Here is a 19646-nt window from a genome sequence, read left to right on the forward strand (position 1 = left end):
TTATCAGAAATATTCTTTTATTTATGTATGCCTGTTCACCTTTCCTTAAATATCTGTGGTTCCCAATTTATAATTTGTTTAATGCCTACACCCTGAAAAAATGTTGACGTCACGCAACCCCCATCCAAAACATAAACAAAATCTATCATGCTAAGTTTAAAATCAAAAAAAGGAAATTTTAGATAATTTAATTTTTTCTATCTCTGGGACAATATCTTCATGTGGTATCAAAATAGGAAATCACAAAAATATATTTCAATCAAAAATAGGCATTTGTTACTTAATCACCCAATAAAGTTAATCACAGTTTATAAATTTGAAATCGCTCCCCTGAAAGGCTGTTGTTTTTGACTTGTACTCATGCTTAGCATGATAGTAATATATTTTCAGATTATTAACAACTTCAAAAGAGCCCTTGCACACCACTGTTTAGGAACCGCTGAGGGGCATTCAATAAATTTAAAGCAAAGCCTATGAACAATTTGAAATGATTCACAAGTAAATTCTGTTTGAAGAAGTTCTCCAATTGTTAGAATTTTCCAAGTGAACAGGACCTAACCCACACTGAGAATGTATCCATTACACAACAAATTGATTATAGTTCATTTCTGGATAGGTGTCCAATAATGAACTTTCTAATACCGGAGGACAGGTATTAGAAATTTATACCAAAACTAAACACCGTGTACAAGACTGTAGATTTAGGCACCGGTCCCAAACAGGGTCTTCAACCGATGAGAATGTTGATTTATGATGTTTATTGACTATGGGCTGCCACCCGCATCCAGAGCTCGGTAGGTAGTGGTGACTGGATGTGCTTTTCCTATGCTTGCTTCTGGCACTTAGCGGTCACCTAACAGGACCGGCTGGTCTAGATGAGGTAAGCACCAGAAGGTTCCAAGCAGAGACGGGGCGAGGTGAGGCAGCTGATGGTCAGGAGTTACTTTGTAGGTAAGTAAAAGTCTTTGTTGAGTGGTAAAGTTGAACTGATTTATTCTATAAAAATGTGGTGTTATTCGGTTGATGCGATAGCGACATTTGCATATCAGTTGAAAAAGAAAGGGGGAATCTGCCCCCGCTTAAGAGTGACAAGATAAGCTGACCAAAAATGTTGCTTTGTGGTTTTGTCAGAGTACTCGACAAAGTCAGTTGCTTGAAAATGGGTTTACAAGAATAATATATACCTACTTTGTTTAGAAGTATGATTTGACAACTAGATTTTGAGATATAGCTAAGTAAATCGCTGTCTGGCTTGTGTTTTACACAGCCAGGCCACGCTACTTACCGAACCGGCCGGGGGAGACCTGCCGCCCCCTGCATAGGCGCACTGGCCCCCAAACTGCCTTTCTCAAGACAACCCCCTATCTTCAAGCTCGAGTTGACGTGTTGAGAAAGTCGCGTTTGGAATCTAATGCCACCCAGATTATTTCAAAGCTGTCAATAGGGTACGTGCAGTGTATGTAATATAGTGTTTTCAATGAATTTTATATTTGTAAAGAACTTAAAGAAAAGCGAATATCGTACTTGAAACCCCCAAATAAATTTAATTAATTATTTCAGTTTTAAAGTTGTATGAAAATTCAAATACCAATAAACGAGACACGATTGGCTGGCGAGATTGTGACGTCACATCGTCCTTACGTCAAGTTGCTTCTAGGTGATTTTGTTCCCGTTTCTGGTTTGATTGCTGTAAACGATTAGTTACGCATTCTTAAGGTTAAACGCAACGCTCGTTGTATTCTACGTGTTCACAGATGGCGTTAATTAATTAATTTTGTTTAAATACGCTTTTGCAAGGTATTGCTTTACAATATTAAGACAAATCATTTGTTTGCGCCCGTATATAAGCAATATGAATATGAATCAATAGTTTTGTTCGTTTAAAGACTTAATTCTTTCGAGAAAGGCACACAAATACAATATTTTACCGATGATTCAATCCAATATTGTATTTGTATGCCTTTCTCGATAGAATTGAGTTTTTATATGGACAAAACTATTTATTCATATTCATATTGCGTATATGAGGGCGCAAACAAATAATTTGTCTTAATACTGTAAAGCAATACCTTGCAAAAACGTATTTAAACAAAATTCTTTAATTAACGCCATCTGTGAAGAGATGAGATCATAAATAAACCAATCACGATGAGATTGATGAATTTTTATAACATCAAACCTCTCATTAAAATAACTCTGAAATTATGTATCTTATAGCCTCTGGTTGTGATTTTTAGATTGGCAGTACCGGGCAGTACCTACCCATCGAACCTCACATAGATCAGCTTCCACATATAAGGCTTTACGCGCATGCAAATAGTCGTATATTTTTGTCACTATGTTGAATTGAAAGAGTTTTTTTTAAGAGCCTTAAAAACGGTAGTTGTACGAAAAAGTTTACCCACTTACGTAGTAAACGCGGCAGGAAGAAGTAAATATTCATATTGCGTATATGAGGGCTCAAACAAATAATTTGTCTTAATACTGTAAAGCAATACCTTGCAAAAGTGTATTTAAACAAAATTCTTTAATTAACGCCATCTGTGAACACGTAGAATACAACGAGCGTTGCGTTTAACCTTAACCGATTTATTTTTAAATGACAATAACAAACAATTTTTCGCATTTACGATTGTGGAAAATAGTGCTATTTAATATTTTTATAATTTTTAATACACGCGTAAAATCCCTATCCCTAATCCCCATTTACAACATTACGGAAGCTGATCGATGAGAGATGAGATCATAAATAAACCAATCACGATGAGATTGATGAATTTGTATAACATCAAACCTCTCACTAAAATAACTCTGAAATTATGTATCTTATAGCCTCTGGTTGTGATTTTAGATTGGCAGTACCTACCCATCGAACCTCACAGATCAGCTTCCACATATAAGGCTTTACGCGCATGCAAATAGTCGCATATTTTTGTCATTATGTTGAATTGAAAGAGTTTTTTTTAAGAGCGTTAAAAACGGTAGTTGTACGTAAAAGTTTACCCACTTACGTAGTAAACGCGGCAGGAAGAAGTAAATACGGGCGCAGTGACATTACAAGCCAAAACCGCGCCAAATAATGCGTTTCGGTCGTAATTTGAAATGTGAATATTCAAAAAGTTGTTGAAAGACTATTTCTGTAGTAAATTTTTTTGTTTGTGTATTCCAGTTTGTAATTTTGGTAAAAACAAAAAAATGTGATTGTACCCTATTTACACAATAAATTTCTATGTACCTATTGTCAGAGAGGTTTATTTATGATATTGTCTATCAAGTCCATAGAGAATAGGTACATAGAAATGTATACTGGAATATTATTGTCATTGGAAAAAATAAAACATTAATTATATATATGCGCCGACTAAAACTGGATACGTATGTTATATGTTGTAGATCAGTTACCGAATAGAGATGGGCGAAGCGGCTCAGTTGAAGGAGCCGCTTCACTAGGTCCCGTTCACTTGAAAGATCCGCTTCAGTGAACCGGCTCGATTGAGCCGGTTCCCCCCCCCATTTTTCTTTTATAGAAGTTGTATTTAAAATATTTTTAGGTTTTTACGATTTTTCATCTCAGTGTAAAAGGTTGCGTCTGACCAAGATCCCTCCGGAAAAATGAGCTGTAAAGATAAATGCTTTAATAATAATAATAATAACATGGAATTTATATAGCGCAGTTTAGTGTAATTTCACTTCAAGTGCGCTCATTAAAGCTTATTTCTCAGGACAGCGCTTTATCAGATCGGACCTTGTTATCGTGAGGAAACATTCCGACATTTTTGCTTCTTTTGGCGATTGAACGAATTAAGTAGGCTGAGTGCAATTATATTGTTTATGGTCGCATGTATTTTCACAACCTTGAGAAATCGCAAAAAATGGTATTTGGTGACTGGTATATTTCGAAGAAAATATTTTTGCCTAGGAACATCGATCTAAATATCGTATATTTATGATCACATTCAAAAGGGATTCCCAATATTATTGGAATACCCTTTTGTAAGAATGAAATCTAGAAATATTTTGTATTGTTAGGTTTTTGGTATGAAACGTCAAACTTCAATCGTATGGTAATCGTTGAATCACGATTCTTATCGCTTGTTAATTTTTTTACCCGGAAAACATAATTATGTACTTTAAAATAGCATTTAAAATTACCATAATTTCCACAAGAAAAGCTATTTACCCTAGGCTTTATGCAATCGTTAAAAAAGACTATGTATAACAGCAACCTCGGTGCCCTGTGAAAGGATATTTTCAAACTCTTTCTCAAAAAAGGTCCAGAATGACTTCGTCAAATTGTCAGATATGTTATTTTTAAATTACAATCTACAATCTATATCAATACTATGAAAAAGTTTCCTTAAATTAAGTTTACAAAATCAATTAGTGAATCGTATTAAAATTTAAAATATAGAACAATAAAAATAAACTTAAATCTATTTAAAATTAATTGTGTCCTAAATGAATGTAATAATAATATAAAAAATGTGTTGTGAAACAAAATACTTCGGTGTGAGAATAATAGTTAAACGTCGTTCTAAGTTCTCATTACCAACATTAATTAGATATCAATGATTAACTGAAAATAAACCATGAACATAATATAACTCGTCCTTGTTCCTGTTATAATAAACTAAATAAGTGCCGACACAACAACTCAAATGTTATGCAAGCGGGAATACCAATATTATTATGTCGTATCGATGATTAATCCGGTCAGTACGTCAGTAGTGACCCGCGAGCCGTGAGATCCGTTGAACGATGTATGCGGATCTTCGTTCGCGAACGGGTGAGTCGGCTCTTCGGGTCTGGCGGGTCACCTGCTCACCGGCTCACCGTTCGCGAACGAGTGAAGCGGGTCACCGGGTCACCGGCTCACCGGCTCACCGGCTCATCGTTCGCGAACGAGTGAAGCGGGTCACCGGGTCACCGGCTCACCGGCTCATCGTTCGCGAACGAGTGAAGCGGGTCACCGGCTCACCGTTCCCGAACGGGTGAGTCACTACTGATCCGCGAACGAGTGAGCGGCTGATTTGGGAACCGGATCTTACGGATCCGTGTAAAGATCCGGTTCACTGAGCCGACTCGTTCGCGAACGACTCACTTCTATTACCGAATAAATAAGTTGCGCTATCGTTAATTTATTTTTATATTTGTTGATAAATTATAACCTAATATTGTTTGAAATTTATGTTCTCTGTGCCAAGTTGAAAATCCTACTGTGCGATTGGTTAAAATATATCGCAGGTTTGAATGGGCCAATCAGACGCCTAGAATTTGTGAGCGCGCAGCACATATTCTATCAATGATGGCGGGTTGGTATTTTTTCAAGCCCGGACCCGAAACAGAAATGAGTAGTTATATGAGACGCGGTGAACGTATACTCGACCTTAAATTGACGGAATTTTACGCTCGCCATTTTGTACAAATTGTCAGTTATTCTGTTAGATAACTGTTGAAATGCAAACTTATCCGAAAATTTGAGCTATCACCAGGTCTGTCGTAAAAGCGTACAAATAGAATATTGTCGAGTGCAATTTTTTAGGTTTTGTGTATGATAGGTTACGCAAATTTATGTGCGTCGTATTCGGGATAATTTGCTGTATAAATGTGTCATGTAATTTCTCAGTGACAAACCATGATACAAAACTTACGAGTGATAATATTAACGTATTCAGGAAGACAATATTTACATTTTTGTAATATTTTGACAGCACACACCTAGTATGGCAGAAAAAGCTAGTGCAGGCCTAAGAGCCTCTAAAAAGAATGAGCTTGCGAAGCCCTTGCATATCCAGAGGCTGGAAGCCGCCCTGGATATCGGGCCCTTCATGTCCTACATGAATAAGGTTCTTGGGAAGGATAACTCCAGTGACAGCGATACCGGCTCTGAGAGCCACCTGACGGAAGAAGAGATGTGTCAAGGTGATAAAATTATCCACGGAGTGGTCACCACTAAAGAAGGTATGTTTTATTCTTATTGAAGCTTTTCAAAATAATATGATCTTATATTGTTTACATTATCAAAACCTATTTGGAATCGAACTGTTAGCACTGATAAGAGAATACTGGTCCTATTACCAACAGAGTGCAAACAATATTATATTATTCTAAAATTATCTAGTAATTTTTGTGTAAAATTAAGTGCAGTGTAACCTAATGTAACAATTAGTCAATTATTTTATTTTAAAAATAGTTATGAGGTAGCGTGGGATTATAATATATTTCATTTTTGATATTCACTACCGGCAACTTAAAAAAAGATAAGAGTCGTATATTAAAAGCTTTTCTGAATATTTAATATCATGAGGACAAAAGCAGAACACAATTCACAGTTGAAGTCAGCTTCACGAGAACAGTATTTTCTCAGACTCATTCTATGCAAAAAATCTACAGGCATGCTTTCCTTTCTTAGAGACCCACATTATCAAATTCCTTTACACGGCGATATAGTTCCCCTGGTCGCAGACACTTCAGACAAGGTGCTCCTGTGGGTTGTCATAAAAAAATCCATAATCGTTTTTAACTGATACCATTAACAATTTTTTCAATTGAAATGACTTTTTAAAGTTGTACAACTGAAAAGTTACGTATAATGTAAACACAAATCAAAACGATAAGGCCAGGGCTAACTTACGCAAACCCATGGCGCCCCCATTACGCAGCCCCCAAATGGTTGAGGGTTTCCCAACTACATCACGATTCTGAAATTCCCTTGATTATTTAAAAAAAAAAATCATGTTGAGTCTCGCGGAATCTTTATGCGGGAATTTCCACCCACAAAAACGTGTCTATTAACCGTCTCGCGCAGTATGATGAAAATGTACATACCAACCACAGTAAACCAAAATAAATCCTCCTGAAGGTTTAACGTTCGGGTCAATCCGCACCAAATCATCCAGAAAATTTTGGATTTGTCACCCACCATCTCAGATTTTGATGAAACTTTAAATTTTTAATCCTTCCATATAGATAAGAAAATATACCAAATTTTACCTTCCTACCTCAACTCGTTTTTTTTTTATGGGCAGTTGAAGTTTGGGCAAAATAAGCGTTTTTACATATTCCGAGCACTCCGGAAGAGCTTGTACCTTCAATGAAAAAAAATTGTATCTTTGTCATTTATAGTGCAAATGCAATGAAAATTTTCAATATTATCAAGAAAACTATGCTGATTGCAGAAAAAAATAAATAAACCCTTTACATTTATCTACTTCACTTTAAAAAATTACCAAAAGTAATTTTTTAAGTAATTTTTGGGACGGAAAAGGTACTTTACAAAAAAGCAATATCTCGGGAAGGTACAGTGTTAATGAAGTAATTTTTTTTTTTATTCATATCTACAAATAGCATAGAATCACATACAAAAATAAAATTCATGGCATTTTACTTGCTTCAATAAATAAAATCCATTTTAAACTTTTTTCAAACTTTTTGTAATTTTTTTATTATTCTTATCTACAATAAACATAGTACAACCTAAAAAAATAAAACTCCTGGTATTTTGTGTGCTTCACAGTGTAGAAACGTTTTTAAAATGAGAAATCTTAATCATACAGAATTGTTCCAAGTTTTTTAAAATCTAGATACTTACTGTATTTGCAAATAAAAAAAGTCAAACTTATTCGGTCCTTTACAACATGCTGGTAAGCTTGCAATGTAAGCTTAAGGCACCAACAAAATAATGTACCTTGTTCCTTACCCTGAATGCATACACCATAGCAATATTTTATAACAAGATAGGAACTGTAACTGAAACCTGCTGTGTTCTATCAGTAGTTACCCATGCACTGTATGTAATTTCATCTTCTTGGTCCCATTCTTCAAATTTTTCTAACAAATGTTTCTTAAGATTTTCACTAGATGTTGAACACTTATCGCAATGTCGAAGCATACAGTCTCTATTGTTCTTTGAGCACACTAAGTAGTCCATTAAATCATTGTACGTTTCTTCACTGTCACAAGCATTAAGAAGCAACACTACATTTTGATGAATTGCACAAACGCAGATAGAATGAGAGCCTGGAGAACCTACTGGCACACACCATTTGGGACGCAACCAACAAAATTTCGAAATCCCAATTTTTGAAGCAGGGTATTCAAACTTGAAGGTAGCATAAAGTTCATTCAGGTTACAAAGCAATAGTCTTTTTTGTTCATAAACATTTTTGGTTATGCTAACTTTATCTTTTTTCCCTGGCATAACACGAGAAAATTCATCGTTTTGGTAGAAATTTTTAACCAAAGTAACTGTTCCTTGGTCTAATGGTTTTCCTTTTTTTGGATCAGGTAAAGCAATGATACCATTTTCATTTAGTAGCTCTCGTGCTTTACGAACTAAGTATTCACCAACACTGAATTCTTCAGCAACCTTTTTTCTACTCCACGAAGTTGGAGCGAGAGTTAGAAGCTGAATTCTCTCACGGCGTGTAACTTGTGTTTCCAATTTTTTTTTAACCAACTCAACAAGCCTGTCCATGTCATTAGCTTTTTCTTGAATACATCTTGGTATTTTTGCATCACATTTTACTGGGGAAAATTCTTTTTCTAAAACTTTACTTACTTTTTTCTTTAAGGTTGAACAAGCAGAATCTAACTTCCGTTTAGCGTAACTAGACTTACTGTGGGATGGTATTGCATGTAGTTTAAATGGAGATTCTCCAATGTCAGTTAAAGAAGTGTTGATTTCTTGTAAAAAAATTTCTTTGTTTAAAACATTTTCAACTTCACTTATGTCTTCTTGAAAAGTGTTAAGCTCTTCAATTTCATTGTTAAGGTTTTGGCTCTTACTAATTTTTGCTCTGCATGCATTACAATTTTTTTGTCCAGGGATTGCTTTATTAGTTACTTTTAGAATGGTATTAATGTTCTCTGAAAATTCCAAGGATACTGTTCTTAAAGTTTTTGTAATTTTCCTTTTGTGGCTTTGGAACGGGTCAAAACAAGCTTTTTGAAATGTTTCATATTTATTTAAGTTAAATATTCTGTGGTGCTCACAAATGTTGAAAACCAAGTCTGTAGATACAAAACTTCTTTGTTGAATAAGCTTTTTTTCAAATTCACTTAACAAATCCACACTCGTTAATTTCTCTGACTTAGTATAACTTTTTTGTGACATTCAGTACCATTATGTTGTCCCACACTACATTTAACTAAACTTGTTTCGATTAGAGACATTTTAACAACGTACACCATAACATGAAACAACTACTGTATTTATATAGATGATCACTGCTTTGAAGCTGACTCAGAACTAAGCATGTCAGAGGAAACAAAGCATGTAGTATCCTGCAAACTTAGTGATGAGGCAGATAGTAATTTTCATGTTCTGTCTTGTTCTTGTTGCAGATACATCATTTCCATGTAGTGACTTGTCTCTAGGACTGTTTCTTTGATATTAGTCCATTCATTCAACCTATATTACTAGCTATATACCTAAACTATAACTTGCCCAATTACAAACTAAAAATAGATATAAAAAAAATCACAAAAAGTTTGAAAAAAGTTTAAAATGGATTTTATTTATTTTTGTATCTAGATTTAAAAAAACCTAGAACAATTCTGTATGATAAAGATTTCTTATTTTAAAAACGTTTCTACACTGTGAAGCACACAAAATACCAGGAGTTTTATTTTTTTAGGTTGTACTATGTTTATTGTAGATAAGAATAAAAAAAAATTACAAAAAGTTTGAAAAAGTTTAAAATGGATTTTATTTATTGAAGCAAGTAAAATGCCATGAATTTTATTTTTGTATGTGATTCTATGCTATTTGTAGATATGAATAAAAAAAAATTACTTCATTAACACTGTACCTTCCCGAGATATTGCTTTTTTGTAAAGTACCTTTTCCGTCCCAAAAATTACTTAAAAAATTACTTTTGGTAATTTTTTAAAGTGAAGTACATAAATGTAAAGGGTTTATTTATTTTTTTCTGCAATCAGCATAGTTTTCTTGATAATATTGAAAATTTTCATTGCATTTGCACTATAAATGACAAAGATACATTTTTTTTTCATTGAAGGTACAAGCTCTTCCGGAGTGCTCGGAATATGTAAAAACGCTTATTTTGCCCAAACTTCAACTGCCCATAAAAAAAAAACGAGTTGAGGTAGGAAGGTAAAATTTGGTATATTTTCTTATCTATATGGAAGGATTAAAAATTTAAAGTTTCATCAAAATCTGAGATGGTGGGTGACATGGCCTGGATGATTTGGTGCGGATTGACCCGTTCCCCAAATGCAGAAGCATGCTTTTTTCAAATAATTTTTAATAAAACTCTCACTTTGGTCATCTATTTCCAACAACCTAATTATTATTATGAAAGAAAAAGGGGTTTTTATGGCCCGGAGCTCTGTATGCAAGACATGTAAGTAGGTACTTACACTATAATCATTATTTTTTTGAATAATTCAGAACGTCGCAGCGATAAGCTGCGTTTGTACAACATGGAGGGTGCTGGTCCAAGTGATGAAGAACGAGGTTGGCTGAGAACTGCACTGCTGTCAGATTCTGGTAGTGATTCAAGCGAAGAAGAGAACGGTGATATATCCGAAGCACACCTAACTCGCATGCTCAAGGACCATCTAACCAGGAAAAAGTATGCTGCCAAGTATTATAAGAACCCAGAGGTGAGATTGTATTTATTTATATTTAATAATTCAGAACGTCGCAGCGATAAGCTGCGTTTGTACAACATGGAGGGTGCTGGTCCAAGTGATGAAGAACGAGGTTGGCTGAGAACTGCACTGCTGTCAGATTCTGGTAGTGATTCAAGCGAAGAAGAGAACGGTGATATATCCGAAGCACACCTAACTCGCATGCTCAAGGACCATCTAACCAGGAAAAAGTATGCTGCCAAGTATTATAAGAACCCAGAGGTGAGATTGTATTTATTTATATTTAATAATTCAGAACGTCGCAGCGATAAGCTGCGTTTGTACAACATGGAGGGTGCTGGTCCAAGTGATGAAGAACGAGGTTGGCTGAGAACTGCACTGCTGTCAGATTCTGGTAGTGATTCAAGCGAAGAAGAGAACGGTGATATATCCGAAGCACACCTAACTCGCATGCTCAAGGACCATCTAACCAGGAAAAAGTATGCTGCCAAGTATTATAAGAACCCAGAGGTGAGATTGTATTTATTTATATTTAATAATTCAGAACGTCGCAGCGATAAGCTGCGTTTGTACAACATGGAGGGTGCTGGTCCAAGTGATGAAGAACGAGGTTGGCTGAGAACTGCACTGCTGTCAGATTCTGGTAGTGATTCAAGCGAAGAAGAGAACGGTGATATATCCGAAGCACACCTAACTCGCATGCTCAAGGACCATCTAACCAGGAAAAAGTATGCTGCCAAGTATTATAAGAACCCAGAGGTGAGATTGTATTTATTTATATTTAATAATTCAGAACGTCGCAGCGATAAGCTGCGTTTGTACAACATGGAGGGTGCTGGTCCAAGTGATGAAGAACGAGGTTGGCTGAGAACTGCACTGCTGTCAGATTCTGGTAGTGATTCAAGCGAAGAAGAGAACGGTGATATATCCGAAGCACACCTAACTCGCATGCTCAAGGACCATCTAACCAGGAAAAAGTATGCTGCCAAGTATTATAAGAACCCAGAGGTGAGATTGTATTTATTTATATTTAATAATTCAGAACGTCGCAGCGATAAGCTGCGTTTGTACAACATGGAGGGTGCTGGTCCAAGTGATGAAGAACGAGGTTGGCTGAGAACTGCACTGCTGTCAGATTCTGGTAGTGATTCAAGCGAAGAAGAGAACGGTGATATATCCGAAGCACACCTAACTCGCATGCTCAAGGACCATCTAACCAGGAAAAAGTATGCTGCCAAGTATTATAAGAACCCAGAGGTGAGATTGTATTTATTTATATTTAATAATTCAGAACGTCGCAGCGATAAGCTGCGTTTGTACAACATGGAGGGTGCTGGTCCAAGTGATGAAGAACGAGGTTGGCTGAGAACTGCACTGCTGTCAGATTCTGGTAGTGATTCAAGCGAAGAAGAGAACGGTGATATATCCGAAGCACACCTAACTCGCATGCTCAAGGACCATCTAACCAGGAAAAAGTATGCTGCCAAGTATTATAAGAACCCAGAGGTGAGATTGTATTTATTTATATTTAATAATTTTTTGGAATAAAACACTTTTCATGAATACATTTTTGTTAGCAGATATTGTCACCATATTGAAGTAACAAATGAAAATTAATGTTTGTGTATTTTTGTTCAAAATAGATTCACTGATTTCATATCAACATGCTAAATGTCTGATATTTTGTGTACAGCTGTTTTGAACATTAAAAGTGTTTGTTATAATAAGGATTTTGAGTAAAAATATTTTGACTTAAAAATATGTTCATTCACATCAAAAATCACCAATTCTGAATATACGTATATATTTAAATATTTTTACTCTCAAAATTAATAAATCGTTTTGACAAATGATTCAAAACCTATGCTGTGCAAACGCTCTTTGATTAAACGAACGAAATCTAACATCTGTAATAACTAAATATCTGTATGCATCCTTTCTGTTACATGTGTACTCTGCGAATAAGAGAGAGACGATGCCATACATTTAGTGTTGCATAGTTTTGTATGCCGATCTGAGGTTCTCAGATGATTTGTGGTTGTCTTTAATTTTATCGATTGTTTTAACATAAATTAGGCCATTAATACACAAAACTATTATGAAACATGTCAATATAGTGTCATATTTACATAATATATTTAGAATACAATTCCACTATTTGGTCCCCATACTATAATAATATAAAGCACATAAAATTAAAATGGAGAAAGTTCAACATACATTTTGAATGTTCATCAATTTCAAAGTATCCACACTCATTGACCAAATTAATTATACATATAATTTAATGAAATTACTTGAATTAACCGACTTATCGTGCAGAAGAGCCATGAGCGATTTGGTATTCTATATAATACAATGGATGCACCCGACATAACTGAGCTAGTAACGTTTCGACTACCAAACCGTAACGCAAGACTTCCTGAGTTGTTCTTTGTTTTTTAGTCTAAAACAAACTATTTTATTCATTCCCCAGTCCAAAGGCTACCCAGAGGGTTGAGTTTTCTGTAAACATTTTGCCTGATAAGTTGGCCTTTTCGGTGGCGGTGTTTGCTAGTGAGCCATCAAGTCTGGCAAGAGGTGGCAGACTTCATTTGCAGAAATTGCAACCCATTGAGCCCGCAAGCGACCAGAACGCTCTGCTGCAGCTTTTTGCAGTTTGATTTATTGCATGCATCTCATGATTTCCTTTGCCCTTTTGTTATATGCTGATCTGTTTTCTGACGTTCGAGTGTTGTAGAGGTAGTGTTGGGTAAGACACGGCATTAATAGGGGTTGCGTTCGGTGTGGGTGGATAGGGATAGCGCTTTACGAACTATATAGCTCTGTCTCATTTCGCCTCATTAAACAAAAGAAGAATGATATGCATGCAGCTTGTACAGCTCTGTCCCCCTTTGTTAAAAACTATCCTAAACCAGAAACCAGAAAGTAGGAATCGAGGTGCACAAAGTAAATAATGTTTGCAATTTCATGATTTTTTATTAATTCCGCTTTTTTAGTGTAAGGTAGGTAACATAAAATAATGGTGGCACCATTGTTCGAGTAAACTTAAATAAAACAGCTCCAACAGAAAATATAATATTGAAAATATGCAAATAAGAAAGTCCAAAAAAACACAACGATTTCACATTTGAAAAAATAATTTTTACTGAACCATTAAAACGGACACCATATTGAACACAGAAATAGAATGTACAAATGTACAAAAAATCTACAGTCAGATTAAACGCAAAACAGTCAGGCTGAAAAATAAATAAAAAATTCGGGAAAGCGATAAATAATAATAATCGAACCAATTGTATTTATTATGACATATTTGTTCATAAATAACTTGATAGCCAGAGGTGGTGACGCTGCTATCTATGTCTCTTTCTCACACATTATTGTTCTATACATAAAATAAAGAAAAACACAAGAATTGCCTTGTGGGCGTGTTTCACGATCCAAAAGTCTGGCCAATCAGGCCTTAAATTTCCAAACAAAAATTGTATTTCACTATGATTACGAAATTCAAATGGGATGGTGATATACAATGTCAGGTATGTGTAAGAAAGACAGAGCACTTGCTAAATGGTCTAGAACTAAAAGGTACTATGTCAGTGGCGACATTTGTTTCTATTCAGATTTGTACGGAAGGCCCTTCTTTCTGGTTCTAACTGAGTGAGAAGGAATGAGTTCCCTTTGTTTCAGACTCATATTGTAAAGCGGCCAACATATTGTTGTCCTTAATAGTGCTACTTAAGTAGGAAAGATTTTATATAATTAATAAAGCCTTACCAAAATGATTATTAAATTGTAGCAACAAACTATCTTCAAATGACTTTCCTGAAAAAAGTTTACAGTTAGTTTATCAATAAATAATATAACATATTATAACATTATCTTATGGAGTTGGTAATATAATTTATCACACTTGAATTTCAACATACCCAATTTCAACACATCAATGTAAAACATATTTGAAATAATAATTTGCAGAATTCCCGCTACATGTACTATGGCGCTGGTCTACTCTCTACATATGATCGATGGCCCTCTTTGCAGAGGGGCTCTGCTAGTGCCCCCGCAAGCCTGCCGGCCCCTGCCCCCAGCCGCAAGAGACGTGGGCGGGGAGGGGCTGGCGGTGGCCCCAGTGGCTCAGGGACCAGGCAGAGAGGGCCCAGGGCCCCTGGCCAGCTCAAGTCCAACAGTCAGGAACAAGAGGATTGGGATGAAATGTCTGCAGCAATCATCAAAGAAGAGGAAGACAGTGATAAGGGCTTGTATGCGGGGATGAATCCTAGAGCAGCAGCGAGGTGAGATGTGTCAAAATATTGCCTAATTTAATAATGAGTACTGAATTTTTTGGGCCTTGAACTGAGTTAATTTTGTATAAAAAATTGCGACTATCATCAAACAAACTTATTTCTGTTGTTGGTGCTTGAAATATTCCTATGTGAAATTATTCACATTCAATGAACTCAAATTTTCTTTGAATTTAAGTGTGATTTTCAACATTGGAACTGTGTGGAGAATGATTCAGAGAAGCGATAAAGTAGTTTTACCTACCTATAAAATAATATTTTAAGAGAAAATTATTTTTATTGTAATTATAATATCCCGTGATTTTCGTGGGTCTGCGCTAGTCATCTGCTATAAGTGAAGTAATCTAAAGAAATTTACCTTTATGACCTCACAGAATAAAGAATAAGTTATCAAGGTGTAAAAACTTTTCCTATTCAACATTACCAAACTATATATCGCACCTCCGGTGCTAAACTGTCACTTATGCAAATAATGTAATTTTTCAGGAGAAGCGTTTGAAAATTCGACATCCTATTATAATGTATAGTTCTTCTTGTCTAAAAAATGAACTGGTAATTATTTAAACTACAACTTTAAACTTCAAAGTAAAAGCAAACGTCTCACAACTTTGTAATAAAAAAATATAAACATTTTAAATTTACAACCCTCCCAGAAGTGACATTATGGCACTAGAAAACAATTTACCAGGCAATTATGTCATAACAATCAAAACACAATATCATACTTTTCTAAAGTTTTATTAATTATAATATCAAAGCAGTATAACAAACTTTCTTAATTCTACATATAGAACTTTACTATTAATCAGACTTTTTAATCTCAGTCTTCTTACCATTTTACGAACGGTTTTCAGCGATGTTTCATATTAAATCAGTCATTGGTCACGTATGGTTCCTATTTAAATACTATAATTACGCAATTAACAACAGTATCAAACAAATACAATTTCCTTTACTTATTATTATTATTTTAACTAGCATTAATTTTGTACTAATTGGGTACTCTTAAAAAAACAAAAACCTTAAATTTATTGTCACATTCCCAGGAAAATCAGGGAGTCTTTAACGATGTGGTTTCAATAAACTTGTTTTTCCTGCAAGTGGAAATGTGACTTTATAGAATGTTAGAAGCACAAAAAATTAAATGATATCATTATAGAAACTTTCATAGTATCTTGGTATGATATTTGCCTCCACTAATTGCAATAAATCACGCTTTTTGCGTTCTGTAATTGGTATTTTTGAAGTGTATGCTTGCTTGAAGGGAATGTCATCTATTCTTTGGGCGTTGCCTCTACTTCCGCGTAAATTTTTTCCTCTTGGTTGAATTATAGCTTTTGCTTCCTCCCAGTTTTTAGTTTTGTAAGTTGTTCGATATTGGTAATTTTCACAATTCTTTGTGAATTTAATGCATTTAATATCACCAGTTTTGATTACATCTCCGTTTAAATTTTTGCTATATTGAACTTCATGTTTTCCTCAAGTGACTTCAAATCAAAGAAATCATCGTAATTCATTTCTTTTACAACAAATGGTTTACCAGTCTTCTTCGCCCCACGAATCAGGAACATTGTCACAATTGTTAATCGAACGAAAACTTTATACCATAAAACATAAGGGTTGGGGAAACAATGTCACTACGTTCACAAGTATCTTTATTATTTCATGTCACAACCAACTTAAGTGTTGTTATTGCTCCAAAATCATAAAAATGAATTGTCATAATTACCTTAGTGGCGTTGTAGCTCCAGGAGACTGCTATTCGTGCGGACTGCCGCGCGCAACTAACCAATCAAACGTTGTTTCTCCCAGTGGAGGTTAGATTTGCACCAAAACCATAACGACATAACTACCCTCACGCGGAAATTATACGCACTACACAAACGACGATGACACACCAAGTAAAGAGGTACATAAGTTATTTTTTCTCATACTTAGATCAATTTTGACAAAACTTGCATAAGTGACAGTTTAGCACCGGAGGTGCGATATGTATTAACCAACTCGATAGATGGACTTGTACACTGGAAGAAGTGATTATTCACTCAAAATATTATCTTATAGTGTATTATAGAAATTGCCTTGATTGCTGACAAACCGCTTTGGCAGTTTATTGGGTGTTTATAATGAAGAATAGAAAAATGAGTTTTGCTCAAATATCTATTTAATTTTGCTATTATTTTCTGTTTACCAGATAATATTATCTTAATATTCATATATATTTCTTATTTTAATATCATGAGACATTTCCCCAGAATAGCTACATAACTTTATCTACAAACATATCTCCAGTTTGGGGAAACAACTATCATAATAATAATCAATTTGTACGAGTTTATCTTAAGCATAAATTAATTGTATTTATCAAAACACATTACTTATAGTATAAACTATAAATATCATAGATAATTTATTTCAAAGGCGTCGAGAGAAGCTGCGTACATCAAATACAAAGTAGTTTCTATTTGACATTATAACACAAGCGATTCTGACCTTGTACTTCATATAGTTACTTACTTCATAAGGGTTAAGAATGGTGTATATCATGTTTTTTCCTTCTCGCAGGGCCCGCAAGAAAGCAGCCATGGCCAAGAAGCCCGAAGTCCTGGCCGCCAGAAGACGGAAGCTCTGGCAACTGATGGGCAAGAAGGAGCTGGGCAAGGTGCAGAGGACCAGGGCGGCTGCTCACAAGGACACCCTGCAGAACTGCAAGAGGATGGCCGCCCTGTGCACCAAGCATCATAGGCAGAAGGCTATGCAGGTTATTTGACCATAGTTAAATTAAATTTATTCTTCGCAATTGGAAGTGTAGAATATGGCTCGAGAACTAAATCTAATCTAAACGGCCTACCAACCATCTGATTTTGTTTGTCCAATTTAACGGAAACAATACAAAAGGGATTTGAAAATGGGTATGGATTAACCGCTCGTATGCCGGAAGTGCCAGAACGCTGCCGTGGCCGATAGGCACACTCAGAACATACTTTCTTTTCATTGGATTTTCCATTGGAAAAAATATTTGTGGCTTACTAAAATAAATGTTATTCGATTGGCAACAAAATAAACAATGGGAGAAGAGTATTTGCTTTTCGTTTCAAATGGAACAGTCAATCAGCTGATATTTCAAATTTTCTATTGCGTCATTCTCCAAAATTTATATGATTTTTGGTACTGTATTTATTTACGGGAAAGTGAACGAATGAATGTAAATCTTGCAAGTGGAAATTAACCCCCTTTCCAACATCCGATCGAGCCGAAACTCGGCAGATAGACTCGTTGTTGATGACGATGCATTCTATCAACTTTTGGTGACAATCACATATACACATGTGAACATATACTGGCTCTGAAAGATAGTTCTGAAATAACTGATTAGTCCCACGTATGAAATAAGTGAGTTTTAAGGGAGCTCACTGTATTTATAAAAAAGAGACAAAACTAATTACATATGTACAATAACAAAAACTGACAGAACCTGCGTTTACAGGGCCGAAATCTGGATGAATGCGTTTTTTTAACTAATCTTATTTGGGGTTAAAGCCCAGTACTAATTTGGTTCATGTGGCCTATGGGATGGGATTTTTACGGTCATCGCTTGGACTATTAACTTTAGATTAATCATATTTTAAGCCTAATTGCTTTTTTAACAAGCACTTATTTAACTTTATGGATAATATCAACTGTGGTATGGTATATAATAAAATTTTACAAGAGATAATAAAAATGAATTTTTCCAGATTCATAAAACTAATTATAAGGCTGGCCGCATACATACGTTTTCCGTATTCGATTTCCGAATTCGTTTTCCGTATTCGGAATTCCGTGAGACTAGCGCAAACATTCGTTTTTCTTCATTCGGAATGTATAAACGTCAGTACCAGTGTTGCCAACAAGGGCAATATATCGCCATTTAGGCTACTTGGAGCGAGAATCGGCGCCGAAAAAATCTAAAAGGCAACTGGTCGCCAATTAAGCTACTTCAAAAACATACGAAATTTTTATTTTCACGTAAAAACATCAATTTTAAACATGTCCCACCTAACAGCAAATTCGGCTACTTTACGCTACCTTATGTATGAGAAACGGCGATATTAGGTCAAGATCCGTTGGCAACACTGAATTACGAACGGAAATTTCCGTACGTTTGCGTCGGCACAAACAAACTGTATGCAATAGCTGCGTTCCACATGACGTCATTAGGTTTTTTCCATTCGGTTTCTCCGAACGCGCCGGCTCGCATTCGGAACGTGCGTAAGGAATTTGTTCCGTTCGGAACTAAAACGAACGTGTGCGGCAGTTAATGTATTTTCTACTGATTCCGTGCATTCGGATGTCCAAATACGGAAAACGAATTCGGAAATCGAATACGAAAAACGTATGTATGCGGCCAGCCTAAATCTTGAAGTTTATAAAAAAATGCTTTTTTTTATTTTTTTAAATTTTGATGTAAAATAAATAATTCCATTTATAATTTTAAGAAATTTGAATGTTGTGTAATTTTATGTACAGTTTTCTCGAAAAAACCTAATAATAAATTGCTCAAAAATTTAGTTTTTAGTATTAAAAATGCCTTAATCAGTAAAATTTACTTTACCATGTACTATGATAACTATTCTATACAAAACCACTGAAAAGTGACTTTTCCAAAAAATGTGGCTTGAAGGGTTTTACCAAATCACAGTCGATATAATAAAACTTGAATTTTCATATTTCTTTATTATATAT

General features: G+C 35.2%; 1 protein-coding gene across 1 annotated transcript in view; it reads left to right on the plus strand.

The window, feature by feature from the left end:
* The first annotated feature begins 11912 nt into the window (after positions 1–11912).
* Ino80 (chromatin-remodeling ATPase INO80) overlaps positions 11913–19646 on the plus strand; it is a 176831-nt gene continuing 169097 nt past the window's right edge. The window contains exons 1-3 of the mRNA XM_089640150.1: positions 11913–12123; positions 14596–14912; positions 17487–17682. Of these exons, the coding sequence (XP_089496276.1) occupies positions 11941–12123; positions 14596–14912; positions 17487–17682 (696 nt within the window). The 5' untranslated portion in view covers positions 11913–11940. The remainder of the gene's footprint in view (positions 12124–14595; positions 14913–17486; positions 17683–19646) is intronic.

This window comes from Hesperophylax consimilis, chromosome 15, assembly GCF_061612785.1.
Source record: "Hesperophylax consimilis isolate HC1 chromosome 15, BYU_Hcon_1.0, whole genome shotgun sequence".
In the NCBI taxonomy this organism is placed as follows: Eukaryota; Metazoa; Arthropoda; class Insecta; order Trichoptera; family Limnephilidae; genus Hesperophylax; species Hesperophylax consimilis.